The sequence below is a fragment of the Carcharodon carcharias genome, assembly GCF_017639515.1.
Source record: "Carcharodon carcharias isolate sCarCar2 chromosome 35 unlocalized genomic scaffold, sCarCar2.pri SUPER_35_unloc_4, whole genome shotgun sequence".
Classification (NCBI taxonomy): Eukaryota; Metazoa; Chordata; class Chondrichthyes; order Lamniformes; family Lamnidae; genus Carcharodon; species Carcharodon carcharias.
The window spans coordinates 1,324,860-1,350,433 of NW_024470720.1; the positions used below are offsets into that span (position 1 = coordinate 1,324,860).

The 25,574-nt window shown below is 50.4% G+C and overlaps 1 protein-coding gene across 1 annotated transcript in view; it reads left to right on the top strand.

The window, feature by feature from the left end:
- sema3gb (sema domain, immunoglobulin domain (Ig), short basic domain, secreted, (semaphorin) 3Gb) overlaps positions 1 to 25,574 on the top strand; it is a 105,948-nt gene that overhangs the window by 67,390 nt on the left and 12,984 nt on the right. The window contains exon 15 of the mRNA XM_041181432.1: positions 25,270 to 25,427. Coding sequence (XP_041037366.1) covers positions 25,270 to 25,427 — 158 coding nt within the window. The remainder of the gene's footprint in view (positions 1 to 25,269; positions 25,428 to 25,574) is intronic.

The window sequence follows — 25,574 nt, forward strand, 5'->3', positions numbered from 1 at the left end:
ATATCTCCCTGAGAGAGAGAGGGTCTGAGATACACCAGTCAGTGTACAGATATCTCCCTGAGAGAGAGGGGACTGAGAGACACAAGTCAGTGTACAGATATCTCCCTGAGAGAGAGAGGGACTGAGAGACACCAGTCAGTGTACAGATATCTCCCTGAGAGAGGGGGGACTGAGAGACACCAGTCAGTGTACAGATATCTCCCTGGGAGAGGGGACTGAGAGACACCAGTCAGTGTACAGATATCTCCCTGAGAGAGAGAGGGACTGAGAGACACCAGTCAGTGTTCAGATATCTTCCTGAGAGAGATAGGGACTGAGAGACACCAGTCAGTGTACAGATATCTCCCTGAGAGAGAGGGGAATGAGAGACACCAGTCAGTGTACTGATATCTCGCTGAAAGAGAGAGACTGAGAGACACCAGTCAGTGTACAGATATCTCCCTGAGAGAGACTGAGAGACACCAGTCAGTGTACAGATATCTCCCTGAGAGAGAGGGCGACTGAAAGACACCAGTCAGTGTACTGATATCTCCCTGACAGAGACTGAGAGACACCAGTCAGTGTACAGATATCTCCCTGAGAGAGACTGAGAGACACCAGTCAGTGTACAGATATCTCCCTGAGATAGAGGGACTGAGAGACACCAGTCAGTGTAATGATATCTCCCTGAGAGAGAAAGAGGGACAGAGAGACACCAGTCAGTGTACAGATATCTCCCTGAGAGAGAAAGAGGGACAGAGAGACACCAGTCAGTGTAGAGATATCTCCCTGAGAGAGAGGGGACTGAGACACACCAGTAAGTGTACAGATATCTCCCTGAGAGGGGACTGAGAGACACCAGTCAGTGTACTGATATCTCCCTGGGAGAGGGGACTAAGAGACACCAGTCAGTGTACAGATATCTCCCTGAGAGGGACAGAGAGACACCAGTCAGTGTACAGATATCTCCCTGAGAGAGAGGGACTGAGAGACACCAGTCAGTGTACAGATATCTTCCTGAGAGAGAGAAAGGGACTGAGAGAGATCATTCAGTGTACAGACATCTCCCTGAGGGAGAGGGACTGAGAGACACCAGTCAGTGTACAGATATCTCCCTGAGAGAGAGAGAGCGACTGAGAGACACCAGTCAGTGTACAGATATCTCCCTGAGAGAGACTGAGAGACACCAGTCAGTGTACAGATATCTCCCTGAGAAAGACGGGACTGTGAGACACCAGTCAGTGTACAGATATCTCCATGAGAGAGAGGGGACTGAGAGACACCAGTCAGTGTAGAGATATCTCCCTGAGAGAGAGAGGGACTGAGAGACACCAGTCAGTGTACAGATATCTCCCTGAGAGAGAGAGGGACTGAGAGACACCAGTCAGTGTACAGATGTCTCCCTGAGAGAGAGGGACTGAGAGACACCAGTCAGTGTACAGATATCTCCCTGAGAGAGAGGGGACTGACAGACACCAGTAAGTGTACAGATATCTCCCTGATAGAGAGAGGGGACTGAGAGACACCAGTCAGTGTACAGATATCTCCCTGAGAGAGAGGGGACTGAGAGACACCAGTCAGTGTACAGATATCTCCCTGAGAGAGAGGGGACTGAGAGACACCAGTCAGTGTACAGATATCTCCCTGAGAGAGAGAGGGACTGAGAGACACCAGTCAGTGTACAGATATCTCCCTGAGAGAGAGAGGGACTGAGAGACACCAGTCAGTGTACAGATATCTCCCTGAGAGAGAGGGGACTGAGAGACACCAGTCAGTGTACAGATATCTCCCTGAGAGAGAGAGGGACTGAGAGACACCAGTCAGTGTACAGATATCTCCCTGAGAGAGGGGACTGAGAGACACCCGTCAGTGTACTGATATCTCCCTGGGAGAGGGGACTGAGAGACACCAGTCAGTGTACAGATATCTCCCTGAGAGAGAGAGGGACTGAGAGACACCAGTCAGTGTACAGATATCTTCCTGAGAGAGAGATAGGGACTGAGAGACACCAGTCAGTGTACAGATATCTCCCTGAGAGAGAGGGACTGAGAGACACCAGTCAGTGTACTGATATCTCCCTGAGAGAGACTGAGAGACACCAGTCAGTGTACAGATATCTCCCTGAGAGAGACTGAGAGACACCAGTCAGTGTACAGATATCTCCCTGAGAGAGAGAGACATAAAGATACCAGTTAGTGTACTGATATCTCGCTGAAAGAGACTGAGAGACACCAGGCAGTTTACAGATATCTCAATGAGATCGTAGCTGAGAGACACCAGTCAGTGTACAGATATCTCCCTGAGACAGAGGGACTGAGAGACACCAGTCAGTGTACAGATATCTCCCTGAGAGAGAGAGGGACTGAGAGACACCAGTCAGTGTACAGATATCTCCCTGAGAGAGAGAGGGACTGAGAGACACCAGTCAGTGTAGAGATATCTCCCTGAGAGAGAGGGGACTGAGAGACACCAGTCAGTGTACAGATATCTCCCTGAGAGAGGGGACTGAGAGACACCAGTCAGTGTACTGATATCTCCCTGGAGAGAGGGGACTGAGAGACACCAGTCAGTGTACAGATATCTCCCTGAGAGAGGGACTGAGAGACACCAGTCAGTGTACAGATATCTCCCTGAGAGAGAGAGGGACTGAGAGACACCAGTCAGTGTACAGATATCTTCCTGAGAGAGAGAGGGACTGAGAGACACCAGTCAGTGTACAGATATCTCCCTGAGAGAGAGGGACTGAGAGACACCAGTCAGTGTACTGATATCTCCCTGAGAGAGAGAGGGACTGAGAGACACCAGTCAGTGTACAGATATCTCCCTGAGAGAGACTGAGAGACACCAGTCAGTGTACAGATATCTCCCTGAGAGAGACTGAGAGACACCAGTCAGTGTACAGATATCACCCTGAGAGAGAGGGACTGAGAGACACCAGTCAGTGTAATGATATCTCCCTGAGAGAGAAAGAGGGACTGAGAGACACCAGTCAGTGTACAGATATCTCCTAGAGAGAGAGTGAGAGACACCAGTAAGTGTACAGATATCTCCCTGAGAGAGAGGGACTGAGAGACACCAGTCAGTGTTCAGATATCTCCCTGAGAGAGAGAGGGACAGAGAGACACCAGTCAGTGTACAGATATCTCCCTGACAGAGACTGAGAGACACCAGTCAGTGTACAGATATCTCCCTGAGAGAGACTGAGAGACACCAGTCAGTGTACAGATATCTCCCTGAGACAGAGGGACTGAGAGACACCAGTCAGTGTAATGATATCTCCCCGAGAGAGAAAGAGGGACAGAGAGCCACCAGTCAGTGTACAGATATCTCCCTGAGAGAGAAAGAGGGACTGAGAGACAGCAGTGTACAGATATCTGCCTGAGAGAGAGGGACTGAGAGACACCAGTTTGTGTATAGATATGTCCCTGAGAGAGTGAGAGGACTGAGAGACACCAGTGCACAGATATCTCCTTGAGAGAGAGGAGACTGGGAGACTCCAGTCAGTGTACCGATATCTCCTTGAGAGAGAGAGAGGGATTGAGAGACACTAGTCAGTGTACAGATATGTCCCTCTGATAGAGGGGACTGAGAGAGACCAGTCAGTGTACAGATGTCTCCTTGAGAGAGAGAGGGACTGAGAGACATCAGTCAGTGTCTAGATCTCACCCTGAGAGAGAGGTGTTTGGGAGACACCAGTCAGTGTACAGATATCTCCCTGAGAGAGAGACAGAGACACACTAGTCAGTGTACAGATATCTCCCGGAGAGAGAGGGAGGGACTGAGAGACACCAGTCAGTGTAGAGATATCTCCCTGAGAGAGAGAGGGGAATGAGACACACCAGTAAGTGTACAGATATCTCCCTGAGAGGGGACTGAGAGACACCAGTCAGTGTACTGATATCTCCCTGGGAGAGGGGACTAAGAGACACCAGTCAGTGTACAGATATCTCCCTGAGAGAGACTGAGAGACACCAGTCAGTGTACAGATATCTCCCTGAGAGAGAGGGACTGAGAGACACCAGTCAGTGTACAGATATCTTCCTGAGAGAGAGAGGGACTGAGAGACACCAGTCAGTGTACAGATATCTCCCTGAGAGAGAGGGACTGAGAGACACCAGTCAGTGTACAGATATCTCCCTGAGAGAGACTGAGAGACACCAGTCAGTGTACAGATATCTCCCTGAGAGAGACTGAGAGACACCAGTCAGTGTACAGATATCTCCCTGAGTAAGAGGCCTGATAGACACCAGTCAGTGTACTGATATCTCCCTGAGAGAGAGCGGGACCGAGAGACACCAGTCAGTGTACAGATATCTCCCTGAGAGAAAGAGGGGCTGAGAGACACCAGTCAGTGTACAGATATCTCCCTGAGAGAGACTGAGAGACACCAGTCAGTGTACAGATATCTCCCTGAGACAGAGGGACTGAGAGACACCTGTCAGTGTAATGATATCTCCCTGAGAGAGAAAGAGGGACAGAGAGACACCAGTCAGTGTACAGATATCTCCCTGAGAGAGAAAGAGGGACAGAGAGACACCAGTCAGTGTACAGATATCTCCCTGAGAGAGACTGAGAGACACCAGTCAGTGTACAGATATCTCCCTGAGAGAGAGAGGGACTGAGAGACACCAGTCAGTGTACAGATATCTCCCTGAGAGAGAGGGACTGAGAGACACCAGTCAGTGTACAGATATCTCCCTGAGATAGAGGGACTGAGAGACACCAGTCAGTGTACAGATATCTCCCTGAGAAGACGGGACGGAGAGACACCAGTCAGTGTACAGATATCTCCATGAGAGAGGGGGGACTGAGAGACACCAGTCAGTGTACAGATATCTCCCTGAGAGAGAGAGTGGACTGAGAGACACCAGTCAGTGTACAGATATCTCCCTGAGAGAGAGGGACTGAGAGACACCAGTCAGTGTACAGATATCTCCCTGAGAGAGAGGGACTGAGAGACACCAGTCAGTGTACAGATATCTCCCTGAGAGAGAGAGGGACTGAGAGACACCAGTCAGTGTACAGATATCTCCCTGAGAGAGAGGGGACTGAGAGACACCAGTCAGTGTACAGATATCTCCCTGAGAGAGAGGGACTGAGAGACACCAGTCAGTGTACAGATATCTCCCTGAGAGAGAGGGGACTGAGAGACACCAGTCAGTGTACAGATATCTCCCTGAGAGAGAGAGGGACTGAGAGACACCAGTCAGTGTACAGATATCTCCCTGAGAGAGAGGGGACTGAGAGACACCAGTCAGTGTACAGATATCTCCCTGAGAGAGAGGGGACTGAGAGACACCAGTCAGTGTACAGATATCTCCCTGAGAGAGAGAGGGACTGAGAGACACCAGTCAGTGTACAGATATCTCCCTGAGAGAGAGAGGGACTGAGAGACACCAGTCAGTGTACAGATATCTCCCTGAGAGAGAGGGGCCTGAGAGACACCAGTCAGTGTACAGATATCTCCCTGAGAGAGAGAGGGACTGAGAGACACCAGTCAGTGTACAGATATCTCCCTGAGAGAGGGGACTGAGAGACACCAGTCAGTGTACAGATATCTCCCTGAGAGAGAGGGACTGAGAGACACCAGTCAGTGTACAGATATCTCCCTGAGAGAGAGAGGACTGAGAGACACCAGTCAGTGTACAGATATTTCACTGACAGAGAGAGGGACTGAAAGACACCAGTCAGTGTACAGATATCTCCCAGAGAGAGAGGGACTGAGTGATACCAGTCAGTGTACAGATATCTCCCTGAGAGAGAGGACTGAGAGACACCTGTCAGTGTTCAGATATCTCCCTGAGAGAGGGACTGAGAGACACCAGTCAGTGTTCATATATCTCCCTGAGAGAGAGGGACTGAGAGACACCAGTCAGTGTACAGATATCTCCCTGAGAGAGAGGGACTGAGAGACACCAGTCAGTGTACAGATATCTCCCTGAGAGAGAGGACTGAGAGACACCAGTCAGTGTACAGATATCTCCCTGAGAGAGAGGGACTGAGAGACACCAGTCAGTGTACAGATATCTCCCTGAGAGAGAGAGGGACTGAGAGACACCAGTCAGTGTACAGATATCTCCCTGAGAGAGAGGGACTGAGAGACACCAGTCAGTGTACAGATATCTCCCTGAGAGAGGGGACTGAGAGACACCAGTCAGTGTACAGATATCTCCCTGAGAGAGAGGGACTGAGAGACACCAGTCAGTGTACAGATATCTCCCTGAGAGAGAGGGACTGAGAGACACCAGTCAGTGTACAGATATCTCCCTGAGAGAGAGGGACTGAGAGACACCAGTCAGTGTACAGATATCTCCCTGAGAGAGAGGGACTGAGAGACACCAGTCAGTGTACAGATATCTCCCTGAGAGAGAGGGACTGAGAGACACCAGTCAGTGTACTGATATCTCCCTGAGAGAGAGAGGAAATGAGAGACACCAGTCAGTGTACAGATATCTCCCTGAGAGAGACTGAGAGACACCAATCGGTGTACAGATATCTCCCTGAGAACGAGGGACAGGGAGACACCAGTCAGTGTACAGATATCTCCATGAGAGAGAGGGGACTGAGAGACACCAGTCAGTGTAGAGATATCTCCCTGAGAGAGAGAGGGACTGAGAGACACCAGTCAGTGTACAGATATCTCCCTGAGAGAGAGGGACTGAGAGACACCAGTCAGTGTACAGATATCTCCCTGAGAGAGAGAGGGACTGAGAGACACCAGTCAGTGTACAGATATCTCCCTGAGAGAGAGGAGGGACTGAGAGACACCAGTCAGTGTACAGATATCTCCCTGAGAGAGAGGGGACTGAGAGACACCAGTCAGTGTACAGATGTCTCCCTGAGAGAGAGGGACTGAGAGACACCAGTCAGTGTAGAGATATCTCCCTGAGAGAGAGAGTACCTGAGAGACACCAGTCAGTGTACAGATATCTCCCTGAGAGAGAGAGGGGACTGAGAGACACCAGTCAGTGTACAGATATCTCCCTGAGAGAGAGGGGACTGAGAGACACCAGTCAGTGTACAGATATCTCCCTGAGAGAGAGGGACTGAGAGACACCAGTCAGTGTACAGATATCTCCCTGAGAGAGAGAGGGACTGAGAGACACCAGTCAGTGTACAGATATCTCCCTGAGAGAGAGAGGGACTGAGAGACACCAGTCAGTGTACAGATATCTCCCTGAGAGAGAGGGGACTGAGAGACACCAGTCAGTGTACAGATATCTCCCTGAGAGAGAGAGGGACTGAGAGACACCAGTCAGTGTACAGATATCTCCCTGAGAGAGGGGACTGAGAGACACCAGTCAGTGTACAGATATCTCCCTGAGAGAGAGAGGGACTGAGAGACACCAGTCAGTGTACAGATATCTCCCTGAGAGAGAGAGGGACTGAGAGACACCAGTCAGTGTACAGATATCTCCCTGAGAGAGAGAGGGACTGAGAGACACCAGTCAGTGTACAGATATCTCCCTGAGAGAGAGGGACTGAGAGACACCAGTCAGTGTACAGATATCTCCCTGAGAGAGAGGGACTGAGAGACACCAGTCAGTGTACAGATATCTCCCTGAGAGAGAGGGACTGAGAGACACCAGTCAGTGTACAGATATCTCCCAGAGAGAGAGAGAGGTCCTGAGAGACACCAGTCAGTGTACTGATATCTCCCTGAGAGACAGAACTTAGAGACACCAGTCAGTGTACAGATATCTCCCTGAGAGCGGACTGAGAGACTCCAGTCAGTGTACAGATATCTCCCTGAGAGAGAATGGGGTCTGGGGTCTGAGAGATATCGCTAAGTGTACAGATATCTCCCTGAGAGAGAGAGGGACTGAGAGACACCAGTCAGTGTACAGATATCTCCCTGAGAGAGAGAGGGACAGAGAGACACCAGTCAGTGTACAGATATCTCCCTGAGAGAGAGGGGACTGAGAGACACCAGTCAGTGTACAGATATCTCCCTGAGAGAGGGGACTGAGAGACACCAGTCAGTGTACTGATATCTCCCTGAGAGAGAGGGACTAAGAGACACCAGTCAGTGTGCAGATGTCTACCTGAGAGAGACTGAGAGACACCAGTCAGTGTACAGATATCTCCCTGAGAGAGAGAGAGATTGTGAGACACCAGTCAGTGTACAGATATCTTCCTGAGAGAGAGATAGGGACTGAGAGACACCAGTCAGTGTACAGATATCTCCCTGAGAGAGAGGGACTGAGAGACACCAGTCAGTGTACTGATATCTCCCTGAGAGAGAGAGGGACAGAGAGACACCAGTCAGTGTACAGATATCTCCCTGAGAGCGGAGGACTGAGAGACACCAGTCAGCGTTCAGATGTCTCACTGAGAGAGATGAACTGAGAGACACTGGTCAGTGTACAGATATCACCCTGAGTGAGAGGAACTGAGAGACACCAGTCAGTGTTCATATATCTCCCTGAGAGAGAAAGAGGGACAGAGAGACACCAGTCAGTGTACAGATATCTCCCTGAGAGAGACTGAGAGACACCAGTAAGTGTACAGATATCTCCCTGAGAGAGAGGGACTGAGAGACACCAGTCAGTGTTCAGATATCTCCCTGAGAGAGAGAGGGACAGAGAGACATCAGTCAGTGTACAGATATCTCCCTGACAGAGACTGAGAGACACCAGTCAGTGTACAGATATCTCCCTGAGAGAGACTGAGAGACACCAGTCAGTGTACAGATATCTCCCTGAGACAGAGGGACTGAGAGACACCAGTCAGTGTAATGATATCTCCCTGAGAGAGAAAGAGGGACAGAGAGCCACCAGTCAGTGTACAGATATCTCCCTGAGAGAGAAAGAGGGACTGAGAGACAGCAGTGTACAGATATCTGCCTGAGAGAGAGGGACTGAGAGACACCAGTTTGTGTATAGATATGTCCCTGAGAGAGTGAGAGGACTGAGAGACACCAGTGCACAGATATCTCCTTGAGAGAGAGGAGACTGGGAGACTCCAGTCAGTGTACAGATATCTCCTTGAGAGAGAGAGAGGGATTGAGAGACACTAGTCAGTGTACAGATATGTCCCTCTGATAGAGGGGACTGAGAGAGACCAGTCAGTGTACAGATGTCTCCTTGAGAGAGAGAGGGACTGAGAGACATCAGTCAGTGTCTAGATATCACCCTGAGAGAGAGGTGTTTGGGAGACACCAGTCAGTGTACAGATATCTCCCTGAGAGAGAGAGACAGAGACACACTAGTCAGTGTACAGATATCTCCCGGAGAGAGAGGGAGGGACTGAGAGACACCAGTCAGTGTAGAGATATCTCCCTGAGAGAGAGGGGACTGAGACACACCAGTAAGTGTACAGATATCTCCCTGAGAGGGGACTGAGAGACACCAGTCAGTGTACAGATATCTCCCTGAGAGAGGGGACTGAGAGACACCAGTCAGTGTACAGCTATGTCGCTCTGAGAGAGGGGACTGAGACACACCAGTCAGTGTACAGATATCTCCCTGAGAGAGAGAGGGACTGAGAGACACCAGTCAGTGTACAGATATCTCCCTGAGAGAGAGAGAGGGACTGAGAGACACCAGTCAGTGTACAGATATCTCCCTGAGAGAGAGAGGGACTGAGAGACACCAGTCAGTGTACAGATATCTCCCTGAGAGAGAGAGGGACTGAGAGACACCAGTCAGTGTACAGATATCTCCCTGAGAGAGAGGGACTGAGAGACACCAGTCAGTGTACAGATATCTCCCTGAGAGAGAGGGACTGAGAGACACCAGTCAGTGTACAGATATCTCCCTGAGAGAGAGGGACTGAGAGACACCAGTCAGTGTACAGATATCTCCCTGAGAGAGAGGGACTGAGAGACACCAGTCAGTGTACAGATATCTCCCTGAGAGAGAGACTGAGAGACACCAGTCAGTGTACAGATATCTCCCTGAGAGAGAGGGACTGAGAGACACCAGTCAGTGTACAGATATCTCCCTGAGAGAGAGGGGACTGAGAGCCAACAGTCAGTGTACAGATATCTCCCTGAGAGAGAGGGACTGAGAGACACCAGTCAGTGTACAGATATCTCCCTGAGAGAGAGAGGGACTGAGAGACACCAGTCAGTGTACAGATATCTCCCTGAGAGAGAGGGACTGAGAGACACCAGTCAGTGTACAGATATCTCCCTGAGAGAGAGGGACTGAGAGACACCAGTCAGTGTACAGATATCTCCCTGAGAGAGAGGGACTGAGAGACACCAGTCAGTGTACAGATATCTCCCTGAGAGAGAGAGGGACTGAGAGACACCAGTCAGTGTACAGATATCTCCCTGAGAGAGAGGGACTGAGAGACACCAGTCAGTGTACAGATATCTCCCTGAGAGAGAGGGACTGAGAGACACCAGTCAGTGTACAGATATCTCCCTGAGAGAGAGGGGACTGAGAGACACCAGTCAGTGTACAGATATCTCCCTGGGAGAGAGAGGAACTGAGAGACACCAGTCAGTGTACAGATATCTCCCTGAGAGAGAGGGACTGAGAGACACCAGTCAGTGTACAGATATCTCCCTGAGAGAGAGGGGACTGAGAGACACCAGTCAGTGTACAGATATCTCCCTGAGAGAGAGAGGGACTGAGAGACACCAGTCAGTGTACAGATATCTCCCTGAGAGAGAGAGGGACTGAGAGACACCAGTCAGTGTACAGATATCTCCCTGAGAGAGAGGGACTGAGAGACACCAGTCAGTGTACAGATATCTCCCTGAGAGAGAGGGACTGAGAGACACCAGTCAGTGTAGAGATATCTCCCTGAGAGAGAGGGGACTGAGAGACACCAGTCAGTGTACAGATATCTCCCTGAGAGAGAGAGGGACTGAGAGACACCAGTCAGTGTACAGATATCTCCCTGAGAGAGAGGGGACTGAGAGACACCAGTCAGTGTACAGATATCTCCCTGAGAGAGAGGGGACTGAGAGACACCAGTCAGTGTACAGATATCTCCCTGAGAGAGAGGGACTGAGAGACACCAGTCAGTGTACAGATATCTCCCTGAGAGAGAGGGACTGAGAGACACCAGTCAGTGTACAGATATCTCCCTGAGAGAGAGGGGACTGAGAGACACCAGTCAGTGTACAGATATCTCCCTGAGAGAGAGAGGGACTGAGAGACACCAGTCAGTGTACAGATATCTCCTGAGAGAGAGAGGGACTGAGAGACACCAGTCAGTGTACAGATATCTCCCTGAGAGAGAGGGACTGAGAGACACCAGTCAGTGTACAGATATCTCCCTGAGAGAGAGGACTGAGAGACACCAGTCAGTGTACAGATATCTCCCTGAGAGAGGACTGAGAGACACCAGTCAGTGTACAGATATCTCCCTGAGAGAGAGAGGGACTGAGAGACACCAGTCAGTGTACAGATATCTCCCTGAGAGAGAGAGGGACTGAGAGACACCAGTCAGTGTACAGATATCTCCCTGAGAGAGAGGGACTGAGAGACACCAGTCAGTGTAATATCCCCTGAAGAGACAGAGGGACCAGAGAGACTGACACCAGTCAGTGTACAGATATCTCCCTGAGAGAGACTGTGAGACACCAGTCAGTGTACAGATATCTCCCTGAGAGAGAGGGACTGAGAGACACCAGTCAGTGTAATGATATCTCCCTGAGAGAGAAAGAGGGACAGAGAGACACCAGTCAGTGTACAGATATCTCCCTGAGAGAGACTGAGAGACACCAGTCAGTGTACAGATATCTCCCTGAGAGAGAGGGACTGAGAGACACCAGTCAGTGTACAGTATCTCCCTGAGAGCTAGAGGGAATGAAAGACTCCAGTCAGTGTACAGACATCTTCCTGAGAGAGAGGGACTGAGAGACACCAGTTTGTGTATAGATATGTCCCTGAGAGAGTGAGAGGACTGAGAGACACCAGTGCACCGATATCTCCTTGAGAGAAAGGAGACTGGGAGACACCAGTCAGTGTACAGATATCTCCCTGAGAGAGAGAGGGGACTGGGAGACACCAGTCAGTGTACAGATATCTCCTTGAGAGAGAGAGGGACTGAGAGACACTAGTCAGTGTACAGATATGTCCCTCTGAGAGAGGGGACTGAGAGAGACCAGTCAGTGTACAGATGTCTCCTTGAGAGAGAGAGGGACTGAGAGACATCAGTCAGTGTCTAGATATCACCCTGAGAGAGAGGTGTCTGAGAGACACCAGTCAGTGTACAGATATCTCCCTGAGAGAGAGGGACTGAGAGACACCAGTCAGTGTACAGATATCTCCCTGAGAGAGAGAGAGACTGAGAGACACCAGTCAGTGTACAGATATCTCCCTGAGAGAGAGAGTCTCAGAGACACCAGTCAGTGTACAGATATCTCCCTGAGAGAGAGGGATTGAAAGACACCAGTCAGTGTACAGATATCTCCCTGAGAGCTAGAGGGACTGAGAGACACCAGTCAGTGTACAGATATCTCCCTGAGAGAGAGGGACTGAGAGACACCAGTCAGTGTACAGATATCTCCCTGAGAGAGAGGGGACTGAGAGACACCAGTCAGTGTACAGATATCTCCCTGAGAGAGAGGGGACTGAGAGACACCAGTCAGTGTACAGATATCTCCCTGAGAGAGAGAGGGACTGAGAGACACCAGTCAGTGTACAGATATCTCCCTGAGAGAGAGGGGACTGAGAGACAGCAGTCAGTGTACAGATATCTCCCTGAGAGAGAGGGGACTGAGAGACACCAGTCAGTGTACAGATATCTCCCTGAGAGAGAGAGGGACTGAGAGACACCAGTCAGTGTACAGATATCTCCCTGAGAGAGAGGGACTGAGAGACACCAGTCAGTGTACAGATATCTCCCTGGGAGAGAGAGGGACTGAGAGACACCAGTCAGTGTACAGCTATGTCGCTCTGAGAGAGGGGACTGAGAGAGACCAGTCAGTGTACAGATATCTCCTTGAGAGAGAGAGGGACTGAGAGACACCTGTCAGTGCACAGATATCTCCCGGAGAGAGTGAGACCGAGAGACACCATTCAGTGTACTGATATCTCCCTGAGAGAGAGGGACTGAGAGACACCAGTCAGTGTACAGATATCTCCCTGAGAGAGAGAGGGACTGAGAGGCACCAGTCAGTGTACAGATATCTCTCTGAGAGAGGGGACTGAGAGACACCAGTCAGTGTACAGATATCTCCCTGAGAGAGCGAGGGGACTGAGACACACCAGTAAGTGTACAGATATCTCCCTGAGAGGGGACTGAGAGACACCAGTCAGTGTACTGATATCTCCCTGAGAGAGGGGACTGAGAGACACCAGTCAGTGTACAGATATCTCCCTGTGAGAGAGAGGGGTTTGAGAGACACCAGTCAGTGTACAGATATCTCCCTGAGAGGGGACTGAGAGACACCAGTCAGTGTACAGATATCTCCCTGAGAGAGAGAGGGGACTGAGAGACACCAGTCCGTGTACAGATATCGCCCTGAGAGAGAGAGCGACTGAGAGACACCAATCAGTGTACAGATATCTCTCTGTGAGAGAGAGGGCCTGAGAGACACCAGTCAGTGTACAGATATCTCTCTGAGTGAGGGGACTGAGAGACATCAGTCAGTGTACAGATATCTCCCTGAGAGAGAGAGGGACTGAGAGGCCCCAGTCAGTGTACAGATATCTCCCTGAGAGAGAGAGGGACTGAGAGTCACCAGTCAGTGTACAGATATCTCTCTGAGAGAGGGGACTGAGAGACACCAGTCAGTGTACAGATATCTCCCTGAGAGAGAGAGGGGACTGAGAGAAACCAGTCAGTGTACAAATATCTACCTGAGAGACAGGGGACTGAGAGACACCAGTCAGTGTACAGATATCTCGCTGAGAAAGGGACTGAGAGACACCAGTCAGTGTACAGGTATCTCCCTGAGAGAGAGAGAGGGACTGGGAGACACCAGTCAGTGTGCAGATATCTCCCTGAGAGAGAGAGGGGACTGAGAGACACCAGTCAGTGTACAGATATCTCCCTGAGATAGAGAGGGGACTGAGAGACGCCAGTCAGTGTACAGATATCTCCCTGAGAGAGAGAGAGGGACTGAGAGACACCAGTCAATGTAGAGATATCTCCCTGTGAGAGAGGGGACTGAGAGACACCAGTCAGTGTACAGATATCTCCCTGAGAGAGAGGGGACTGAGAGACGTCAGTCAGTGTACAGATATCTCCCTGAGAGAGAGGGGACTGAGAGACACCAGACAGTGTACAGATATCTCCCTGAGAGAGAGGGACTGAGAGACACCAGTCAGTGTAGAGATATCTCCCTGAGAGAGAGGGGACTGAGAGACACCAGTCAGTGGACAGATATCTCTCTGAGAGAGAGGGGACTGAGAGAAACCAGTCAGTGTACCGATATCTTCCTGAGAGAGAGGGACTGAGAGACACCAGTCAGTGTAGAGATATCTCCCTGAGAGAGAGGGGACTGAGAGATACCAATCAGTGTACAGATATTTCTCTGTGAGAGATAGGGACTGAGAGACACCAGTCAGTGTACAGATATCTCTCTGAGAGAGGGGACTGAGAGACATCAGTCAGTGTACAGATATCTCCCTGAGAGAGACAGGGACTGAGAGGCACCAGTCAGTGTACAGATATCTCTCTGAGAGAGGGGACTGAGAGACACCAGTCAGTGTACAGATATCTCCCTGAGAGAGAGAGGGACTGAGAGGCACCAGTCAGTGTACAGATATCTCTCTGAGAGAGGGGACTGAGAGACACCAGTCAGTGTACAGATATCTCCCTGAGAGAGAGAGGGGACTGAGAGACACCAGTCAGTGTACAAATATCTACCTGAGAGACAGGGGACTGAGAGACACCAGTCAGTGTACAGATATCTCGCTGAGAAAGGGACTGAGAGACACCAGTCAGTTTACAGAAATCTCCATGAGAGAGGGGACTGAGACACCAGTCAGTGTACAGATATCTCCTTGAGAGAGAGAGGCATGGGGAGACACCTGTCAGTGTGCATATATCTCCCTGAGAGAGAGGGACTGATAGTCAACATTCAGTGTATAGATATCTCGCTGATAGAGAGGGACTGAGAGACCGCAGTGTACAGATATCTGCCTGAGAGAGAGGGACTGAGAGACACCAGTCTGTGTATAGATATGTCCATGAGAGAGTGGGGGACTGAGAGACACCAGTGCACAGATATCTTCTTGAGAGAGAGGGGACTGGGAGACACCAGTCAGTGTACAGATATCTCCTTGCGAGAGAGGGGACTGGGAGACATCAGTCAGTGTGCAGATATCTCCTTGAGAGAGAGAGAGGGATTGAGAGACACTAGTCAGTGTACAGATATGTCCCTCTGAGAGAGGGGACTGAGAGAGACCAGTCAGTGTACAGATGTTTCCTTGAGAGAGATAGGGACTGAGAGACATCAGTCAGTGTCTAGATATCACCCTGAGAGAGAGGTGTTTGTGAGACACCAGTCAGTGTACAGATATCTCCCTGAGAGAGAGAGACAGAGACTCACTAGTCAGTGTACAGATATCTCCCGGAGGGAGAGGGACAGAGACACACTAGTCAGTGTACAGATAACTCCCTGAGAGAGAGGTACTGGGAGACACCAGTCAATGTACAGTTATCTCCCTGAGAGAGAGAGAGACTGAGAGACACCAGTTAGTGTACGGATATCTCCCTGAGAGAGCGGGATTGAGAGGCACCAGTCAGTGTACAGATTTCTCCCTGAGAGTGAGAGGGACTGAGAAACACCAGTCACTTTACAGAAATCTCCCTGAGAGAGGGGACTGAGAGACACCAGTCAGTGTACAGATATCTCCCTGAGAGAGAGAGGGGACTGATAGATACCAGTCAGTGTACAGATATCTCCCTGAGAAAGAGGGGACTTAGAGACAACAGTCAGTGTCCAGATATCTCCCTGAGAGAGAGAGGGACTGAGAGACTCCAGTCAGTGTACTGATATCTCTCTGAGCGAGTGAGGGACTGAGAGACACCAGTCAGTGTACAGATATCTCCCTGAGAGAGAGAGTGGACTGAGAGACACCAGGAAGTGTACAGATATCTCCCTGAGAGAGAGAGTGGACTGAGAGACACCAGTGCACAGATATCTCCTTGAGAGAGAGGTGACTGAGAGACACCAGTCAGTGTACAGATATCTCCTTGAGAGAGCGAGGGACTGAGAGACACTAGTCAGTGTACAGATATGTCCCTCTGAGAGAGGGGACTGAGAGAGACCAGTCAGTGTACAGATATCTCCTTGAGAGAGAGAGGGACTGAGAGACACCAGTCAGTGTACAGATATATCCTTGAGAGAGAGAAGGACTGAGAGACACTAGTCAGTGTACAGATGTGTCTCTCTGAGAGTGGGGACTGAGACAGACCAGTCAGTGTACAGATATCTCCTTGAGAGAGAGAGGGACTGAGATACACCAGTCAGTGTACAGATATTTCCCTGAGAGAGAGGTGATTGTGAGACACCAGTCAGTGTGCAGATATCTCCTGTGGAGAGTGAGACCGAGAGACACCATTCAGTGTACGGATATCTCCCGGAGGGAGAGAGACTGAGAGACACCAATCAGTGTACAGATATCTCCCTGATAGAGAGGGACTGAGAGACACCAGTCAGTGTACAGATATCTCCCTGAGAGAGAGGGACTGAGAGACACCAGTCAGTGTACAGATATCTCCCTGAGAGAGAGGGACTGAGAGACACCAGTCAGTGTACAGATATCTCCATGAGAGAGAGGGGACTGAGAGACACCAGTCAGTGTACAGATATCTCCCTGAGAGAGAGGGGACTGAGAGACACCAGTCAATGTACAGATATATCCTTGAGAGTGAGAGGGACTGAGAGACACTAGTCAGTGTACAGATATCTCCCTGAGAGAGAGGGACTGAGAGACACCAGTCAGTGTACAGATATCTCCCTGAGAGAGAGGGACTGAGGGACACCAGTCAGTGTACAGATATCTCCCTGAGAGAGAGACTGAGAGACACCAGTCAGTGTACAGATATCTCCCTGAGAGAGAGAGTTTGAGAGACACCAGTCAGTGTACTGATATCTCCCTGAGAGAGAGAGGGACTGAGAGACACCAGTCAGTGTACAGATTTCTCCCTGAGAGTGAGAGGGACTGAGAAACACCAGTCACTTTACAGAAATCTCCCTGAGAGAGGGGACTGAGAGACACCAGTCAGTGTACAGATATCTCCCTGAGAGAGAGAGGGGACTGATAGATACCAGTCAGTGTACAGATATCTCCCTGAGAAAGAGGGGACTTAGAGACAACAGTCAGTGTCCAGATATCTCCCTGAGAGAGAGAGGGACTGAGAGACTCCAGTCAGTGTACTGATATCTCTCTGAGCGAGTGAGGGACTGAGAGACACCAGTCAGTGTACAGATATCTCCCTGAGAGAGAAGGACTGAGAGACACCAATCTGTGTATAGATATCTCCCCGAGAGAGAGAGGGACTGAGAGACACCAGGAAGTGTACAGATATCTCCCTGAGAGAGAGAGTGGACTGAGAGACACCAGTGCACAGATATCTCCTTGAGAGAGAGGGGACTGAGAGACACCAGTCAGTGTACAGATATCTCCTTGAGAGAGCGAGGGACTGAGAGACACTAGTCAGTGTACAGATATGTCCCTCTGAGAGAGGGGACTGAGAGAGACCAGTCAGTGTACAGATATCTCCTTGAGAGAGAGAGGGACTGAGAGACACCAGTCAGTGTACAGATATATCCTTGAGAGAGAGAAGGACTGAGAGACACTAGTCAGTGTACAGATATGTCCCTCTGAGAGAGGGGACTGAGACAGACCAGTCAGTGTACAGATATCTCCTTGAGAGAGAGAGGGACTGAGATACACCAGTCAGTGTACAGATATCTCCCTGAGAGAGAGGTGATTGTGAGACACCAGTCAGTGTACAGATATCTCCTGTGGAGAGTGAGACCAAGAGACACCATTCAGTGTACAGATATCTCCCGGAGGGAGAGAGACTGAGAGACACCAATCAGTGTACAGATATCTCCCTGAGAGAGAGGGACTGAGAGACACCAGTCAGTGTACAGATATCTCCCTGAGAGAGAGGGACTGAGAGACACCAGTCAGTGTACAGATATCTCCCTGAGAGAGAGGGACTGAGAGACACCAGTCAGTGTACAGATATCTCCCTGATAGAGAGGGACTGAGAGACACCAGTCAGTGTACAGATATCTCCCTGATAGAGAGGGACTGAGAGACACCAGTCAGTGTACAGATATCTCCCTGAGAGAGAGGGACTGAGAGACACCAGTCAGTGTACAGATATCTCCCTGAGAGAGAGGGACTGAGAGACACCAGTCAGTGTACAGATATCTCCATGAGAGAGAGGGGACTGAGAGACACCAGTCAGTGTACAGATATCTCCCTGAGAGAGGGGGGACTGAGAGACACCAGTCAGTGTACAGATATATCCTTGAGAGTGAGAGGGACTGAGAGACACTAGTCAGTGTACAGATATCTCCCTGAGAGAGAGGGACTGAGAGACACCAGTCAGTGTACAGATATCTCCCTGAGAGAGAGGGACTGAGGGACACCAGTCAGTGTACAGATATCTCCCTGAGAGAGAGACTGAGAGACACCAGTCAGTGTACAGATATCTCCCTGAGAGAGAGAGTCTGAGAGACACCAGTCAGTGTACAGATATCTCCCTGAGAGAGAGGGGACTGAGAGACACCAGTCAGTATACAGATATCTCCCTGAGAGAGAGATGGACTGAGAGACACCAGTCAGTGTACAGATATCTCCCTGAGAGCGAGCGATTGAGAGACACCAGTCAGTGTACAGATATCTCCCTGAGAGTGAGAGGGACTGAGCGATACCAGTCAGAGTACAGATATCTCCCTGAGAGACAGGGGACTGAGAGACACCAGTCAGTGCACAGATATTTCGCTGAGAAAGGGACTGAGAGACACCAGTCAGTGTACAGATATATCCTTGAGAGTGAGAGGGACTGAGAGACACTAGTCAGTGTACAGATATCTCCCTGAGAGAGAGGGACTGAGAGACACCAGTCAGTGTACAGATATCTCCCTGAGAGAGAGGGACTGAGGGACACCAGTCAGTGTACAGATATCTCCCTGAGAGAGAGAGACTGAGAGACACCAGTCAGTGTACAGATATCTCCCTGAGAGAGAGAGTCTGAGAGACACCAGTCAGTGTACAGATATCTCCCTGAGAGAGAGGGGACTGAGAGACACCAGTCAGTATACAGATATCTCCCTGAGAGAGAGATGGACTGAGAGACACCAGTCAGTGTACAGATATCTCCCTGAGAGCGAGCGATTGAGAGACACCAGTCAGTGTACAGATATCTCCCTGAGAGTGAGAGGGACTGAGCGATACCAGTCAGAGTACAGATATCTCCCTGAGAGACAGGGGACTGAGAGACACCAGTCAGTGCACAGATATTTCGCTGAGAAAGGGACTGAGAGACACCAGTCAGTTTACAGAAATCTCCCTGAGAGAGGGGACTGAGAGTCACCAGTCAGTTTACAGAAATCTCCCTGAGAGAGGGGACTGAGAGACACCAGTCAGTGTTCAGATATCTCCTTGAGAGATAGAGGCATGGAGAGTCACCTGTCAGTGTACATATATCTCCCTGAGAGAGAGGCACTGATAGTCAACAGTCAGTGTATAGGTATCTCGCTAATACAGAGGGACTGAGAGATAGCAGTGTACAGATATCTGCCTGAGAGAGAGGGACTGAAAGACACCAGTTTGTGTATAGATATGTCCCTGAGAGAGTGAGAGGACTGAGAGACACCAGTGCACAGATATCTCCTTGAGAGAGAGGAGACTGGGAGACACCAGTCAGTGTACAGATATCTCCTTGCGAGAGAGGGGACTGGGAGACACCAGTCAGTGTACAGATATCTCCTTGAGAGAGAAAGAGGGATTGAGAGACACTAGTCAGTGTACAGATATGTCCCTCTGAGAGAGGGGTCTGAGAGAGACCAGTCAGTGTACAGATGTCTCCTTGAGAGAGAGAGGGACTGAGATACACCAGTCAGTGTCTAGATATCACCCTGAGAGAGAGGTGTTTGGGAGACACCATTCAGTGTACAGATATCTCCCTGAGAGAGAGAGACTGAGAGACACCAGTCAGTGTACAGATATCTCCCTGAGAGAGAGAGGGACTGAGAGACGCCAGTCAGTGTACAGATATCTCCCTGAGAGAGAGGGATTGAGAGACACCAGTCGGTGTACAGATATCTCCCTCAGAGCTAGAGGGAATGAAAGACTCCAGTCAGTGTACAGATATCTCCCTGAGATAGGGACTGAGAGACATCAGTCACTTTACAGAAATCTCCCTGAGAGAGGGGACTGAGAGACACCAGTCAGTGTACAGATATCTCCCTGAGAGAGAAGGACTGAGAGACACCAATCTGTGTATAGATATCTCCCTGAGAGAGGGAGTGGACTGAGAGACACCAGGAAGTGTACAGATATCTCCCTGAGAGAGAGAGTGGAATGAGAGACACCAGTGCACAGATATCTCCTTGAGAGAGAGGGGACTGAGAGACACCAGTCAGTGTACAGATATCTCCTTGAGAGAGTGAGGGACTGAGAGACACCAGTCAGTGTACAGATATATCCTTGAGAGAGAGAAGGACTGAGAGACACTAGTCAGTGTACAGATGTGTCCCTTGAGAGAGGGGACTGAGACAGACCAGTCAGTGTACAGATATCTCCTTGAGAGAGAGAGGGACCGAGAGACACCATTCAGTGTACAGCTATCTCCCGGAGGGAGAGAGACTGAGAGACACCAATCAGTGTACAGATATCTCCCTGATAGAGAGGGACTGAGAGACACTAGTCAGTGTACAGATATCTCCCTGAGAGAGAGGGACTGAGAGACACCAGTCAGTGTACAGATATCTCCCTGAGAGAGAGGGACTGAGAGACACCAGTCAGTGTACAGATATCTCCATGAGAGAGAGGGGACTGAGAGACACCAGTCAGTGTACAGATATCTCCCTGAGAGAGGGGGGACTGAGAGACACCAGTCAGTGTACAGATATATCCTTGAGAGTGAGAGGGACTGAGAGACACCAGTCAGTGTGCAGATATCTCCCTGAGAGAGAGACTGAGAGACACCAGTCAGTGTACAGATATCTCCCTGAGAGAGAGAGTCTGAGAGACACCAGTCAGTGTACATATATCTCCCTGAGAGAGAGGGGACTGAGAGACACCAGTCAGTATACAGATATCTCCCTGAGAGAGAGAGGGACTGAGAGACACCAGTCAGTGTACAGATTTCTCCCTGAGAGTGAGAGGGACTGAGAAACACCAGTCACTTTACAGAAATCTCCCTGAGAGAGGGGACTGAGAGACACCAGTCAGTGTACAGATATCTCCCTGAGAGAGAGAGGGGACTGATAGATACCAGTCAGTGTACAGATATCTCCCTGAGAAAGAGGGGACTTAGAGACAACAGTCAGTGTCCAGATATCTCCCTGAGAGAGAGAGAGGGACTGAGAGACTCCAGTCAGTGTACAGATATCTCCCTGAGAGAGAAGGACTGAGAGACTCCAGTCTGTGTATAGATATCTCCCTGAGAGAGAGAGGGACTGAGAGACACCAGGAAGTGTACAGATATCTCCCTGAGAGAGAGAGTGGACTGAGAGACACCAGTGCACAGATATCTCCTTGCGAGAGAGGAGACTGGGAGACACCAGTCAGTGTACAGATATCTCCTTGCGAGAGAGGGGACTGGGAGACACCAGTCAGTGTACAGATATCTCCTTGAGAGAGAAAGAGGGATTGAGAGACACTAGTCAGTGTACAGATATGTCCCTCTGAGAGAGGGGACTGAGAGAGACCAGTCAGTGTACAGATGTCTCCTTGAGAGAGAGAGGGACTGAGATACACCAGTCAGTGTCTAGATATCACCCTGAGAGAGAAGTGTTTGGGAGACACCATTCAGTGTACAGATATCTCCCTGAGAGAGAGAGAGACTGAGAGACACCAGTCAGTGTACAGATATCTCCCTGAGAGAGAGAGGGACAGAGAGACACCAGTCAGTGTACAGATATCTCCCTGAGAGAGAGGGATTGAGAGACACCAGTCCGTGTACAGATATCTCCCTGAGATAGGGACTGAGAGACATCAGTCACTTTACAGAAATCTCCATGAGAGAGGGGACTGAGAGACACCAGTCAGTGTACAGATATCTCCCTGAGAGATAGAGGGGACTGATAGATACCAGTCAGTGTACAGATATCTCCGAGAGAGAGAGGGGACTTAGAGACACCAGTCAGTGTCCAAATATCTCCCTGAGAGAGAGAGGGACTGAGAGACTCCAGTCAGTGTACAGATATCTCCCTGAGAGAGAGAGGGACTGAGAGACACCAGTCAGTGTACAAATATCTGCCGGAGAGAGAGAGAGGGGACTGAGGGACACCAGTGCACAGATATCTCCTTGAGTGAGAGGGGAGTGAGAGAGACCAGTCAGTGTCCAGATATCTCCCTGAGAGATAGGGGATTGAGAGACACCAGTCAGTGTCCAGATATCTCCCTGAGAGAGAGGTGATTGGGAGACACCAGTCAGTGTACAGATATCTCCCTGAGAGAGAGGTGACTGAGAGACACCAATCAGTGTACAGATATCTCCCTGAGAGAGAGAGGGGATTGAGAGACACCAGTCAGTGTACAGATATCACCCGGAGGGAGAGAGACTGAGAGACACCAGTCAGTGTACAGATATCTCCCTGCGAGAGAGAGAGGGGACTGAGAGACACCAGTCAGTGTACAGATATCACCCGGAGGGAGAGAGACTGAGAGACTCCAGTCAGTGTACAGATATCTCCCTGAGAGAGAGGTGACTGAGAGACACCAGTCAGTGTACAGATATCTCCCTGAGAGAGAGACTGAGAGACACCAGTCAGTGTACAGATATCTCCCTGAGAGAGTCTGAGAGACACCAGTCAGTGTACAGATATCTCCCTGAGAGAGAGGGACTGAGAGACACCAGTCAGTGTACAGATTTCTCCCTGAGAGTGAGAGGGACTGGGAAACACCAGTCACTTTACAGAAATCTCCCTGAGAGAGGGGACTGAGAGACACCAGTCAGTGTACAGATATCTCCCTGAGAGAGAGAGTGGACTGATAGATACCAGTCAGTGTACAGATATCTCCCTGAGAAAGAGGAGACTTAGAGACAACAGTCAGTGTCCAGATATCTCCCTGAGAGAGAGAGGGACTGAGAGACTCCAGTCAGTGTACTGATATCTCTCTGAGCGAGTGAGGGACTGAGAGACACCAATCAGTGTACAGATATCTCCCTGAGAGAGAAGGACTGAGAGACACCAATCTGTGTATAGATATCTCCCTGAGAGAGAGAGGGACTGAGAGACACCAGGAAGTGTACAGATATCTCCCTGAGAGAGAGAGTGGACTGAGAGACACCAGTGCACAGATATCTCCTTGAGAGAGAGGGGACTGAGAGACACCAGTCAGTGTACAGATATCTCCTTGAGAGAGCGAGGGACTGAGAGACACTAGTCAGTGTACAGATATGTCCCTCTGAGAGAGGGGACTGAGAGAGACCAGTCAGTGTACAGATATCTCCTTGAGAGAGAGAGGGACTGAGAGACACCAGTCAGTGTACAGATATATCCTTGAGAGAGAGAAGGACTGAGAGACACTAGTCAGTGTACAGATATGTCCCTCTGAGAGAGGGGACTGAGACAGACCAGTCAGTGTACAGATATCTCCTTGAGAGAGAGAGGGACTGAGATACACCAGTCAGTGTACAGATATCTCCCTGAGAGAGGGGTGATTGTGAGACACCAGTCAGTGTACAGATATCTCCTGTGGAGAGTGAGACCGAGAGACACCATTCAGTGTACAGATATCTCCCGGAGGGAGAGAGACTGAGAGACACCAATCAGTGTACAGATATCTCCCTGATAGAGAGGGACTGAGAGACACCAGTCAGTGTACAGATATCTCCCTGAGAGAGAGGGTCTGAGAGACACCAGTCAGTGTACAGATATCTCCCTGAGAGAGAGGGCCTGAGAGACACCAGTCAGTGTACAGATATCTCCCTGAGAGAGGGACTGAGAGACACCTGTCAGTGTACAGATATCTCCCTGAGAGAGAGGGATTGAGGGACACCAGTCAGTGTACAGATATCTCCCTGAGAGAGAGAGGGGACTGAGAGACACTAGTCAGTGTACAGATATCTCCCTGAGAGAGAGAGAGACTGAGAGACACCAGTCAGTGTACAGATATCTCCCTGAGAGAGAGAGTCTGAGAGACACCAGTCAGTGTACAGATATCTCCCTGAGAGAGAGGGGACTGAGAGACACCAGTCAGTATACAGATATCTCCCTGAGAGAGAGAGGGACTGAGAGACACCAGTCAGTGTACAGATATCTCCCTGAGAGTGAGCGATTGAGAGACACCAGTCAGTGTACAGATATCTCCCTGAGAGTGAGAGGGACTGAGCGACACCAGTCAGAGTACAGATATCTCCCTGAGAGACAGGGGACTGAGAGACACCAGTCAGTGCACAGATATTTCGCTGAGAAAGGGACTGAGAGACACCAGTCAGTTTACAGAAATCTCCCTGAGAGAGGGGACTGAGAGTCACCAGTCAGTTTACAGAAATCTCCCTGAGAGAGGGGACTGAGAGACACCAGTCAGTGTTCAGATATCTCCTTGAGAGATAGAGGCATGGAGAGTCACCTGTCAGTGTACATATATCTCCCTGAGAGAGAGGCACTGATAGTCAACAGTCAGTGTATAGATATCTCGCTAATACAGAGGGACTGAGAGATAGCAGTGTACAGATATCTGCCTGAGAGAGAGGGACTGAAAGACACCAGTTTGTGTATAGATATGTCCCTGAGAGAGTGAGAGGACTGAGAGACACCAGTGCACAGATATCTCCTTGAGAGAGAGGAGACTGGGAGACACCAGTCAGTGTACAGATATCTCCTTGCGAGAGAGGGGACTGGGAGACACCAGTCAGTGTACAGATATCTCCCTGAGAGAGAGGGACTGAGAGACACCAGTCAGTGTACAGATATCTCCCTGAGAGAGAGAGAGGGACTGAGAGACACCAGTCAGTGTACAGATATCTCCCTGAGAGAGAGGGACTGAGAGACACCAGTCAGTGTACAGATATCTCCCTGAGAGAGAGAGAGGGACTGAGAGACACCAGTCAGTGTACAGATATCTCCCTGAGAGAGAGGGGAGTGAGAGACCCCAGCTAGTGTGCTTTCTGTGCTGGGTTAGGTTACGTGCCGGGATTAATGCTCGCTCTCTGCTCTCTGCTCTCTGCTCCCTGCAGCAACAGTTGTACGTATCCTCGGATGTGGGAGTGACCCAGCTGACTCTGCACCGATGCGCCCGATATGGCCTGGGATGTGCTGACTGTTGTCTGGCCCGAGACCCTTACTGTGCCTGGGACGGAGAAGCCTGTTCCCGCTACACCCCCACGCTGAAGCGGTAGGTGCTGTGCCGAGGGTAGGGTGGGAGTGGGGGAGGGGCCGGGTGTGGGGGAGGGGCGTGGGGGGGGGGGCAGGGGGTTGGGGAGGGGAGTGGTTGGGGAGGGGCGGGCGATGGGGTGGGGGATGGGGAGAGGTGGGGGTGGGA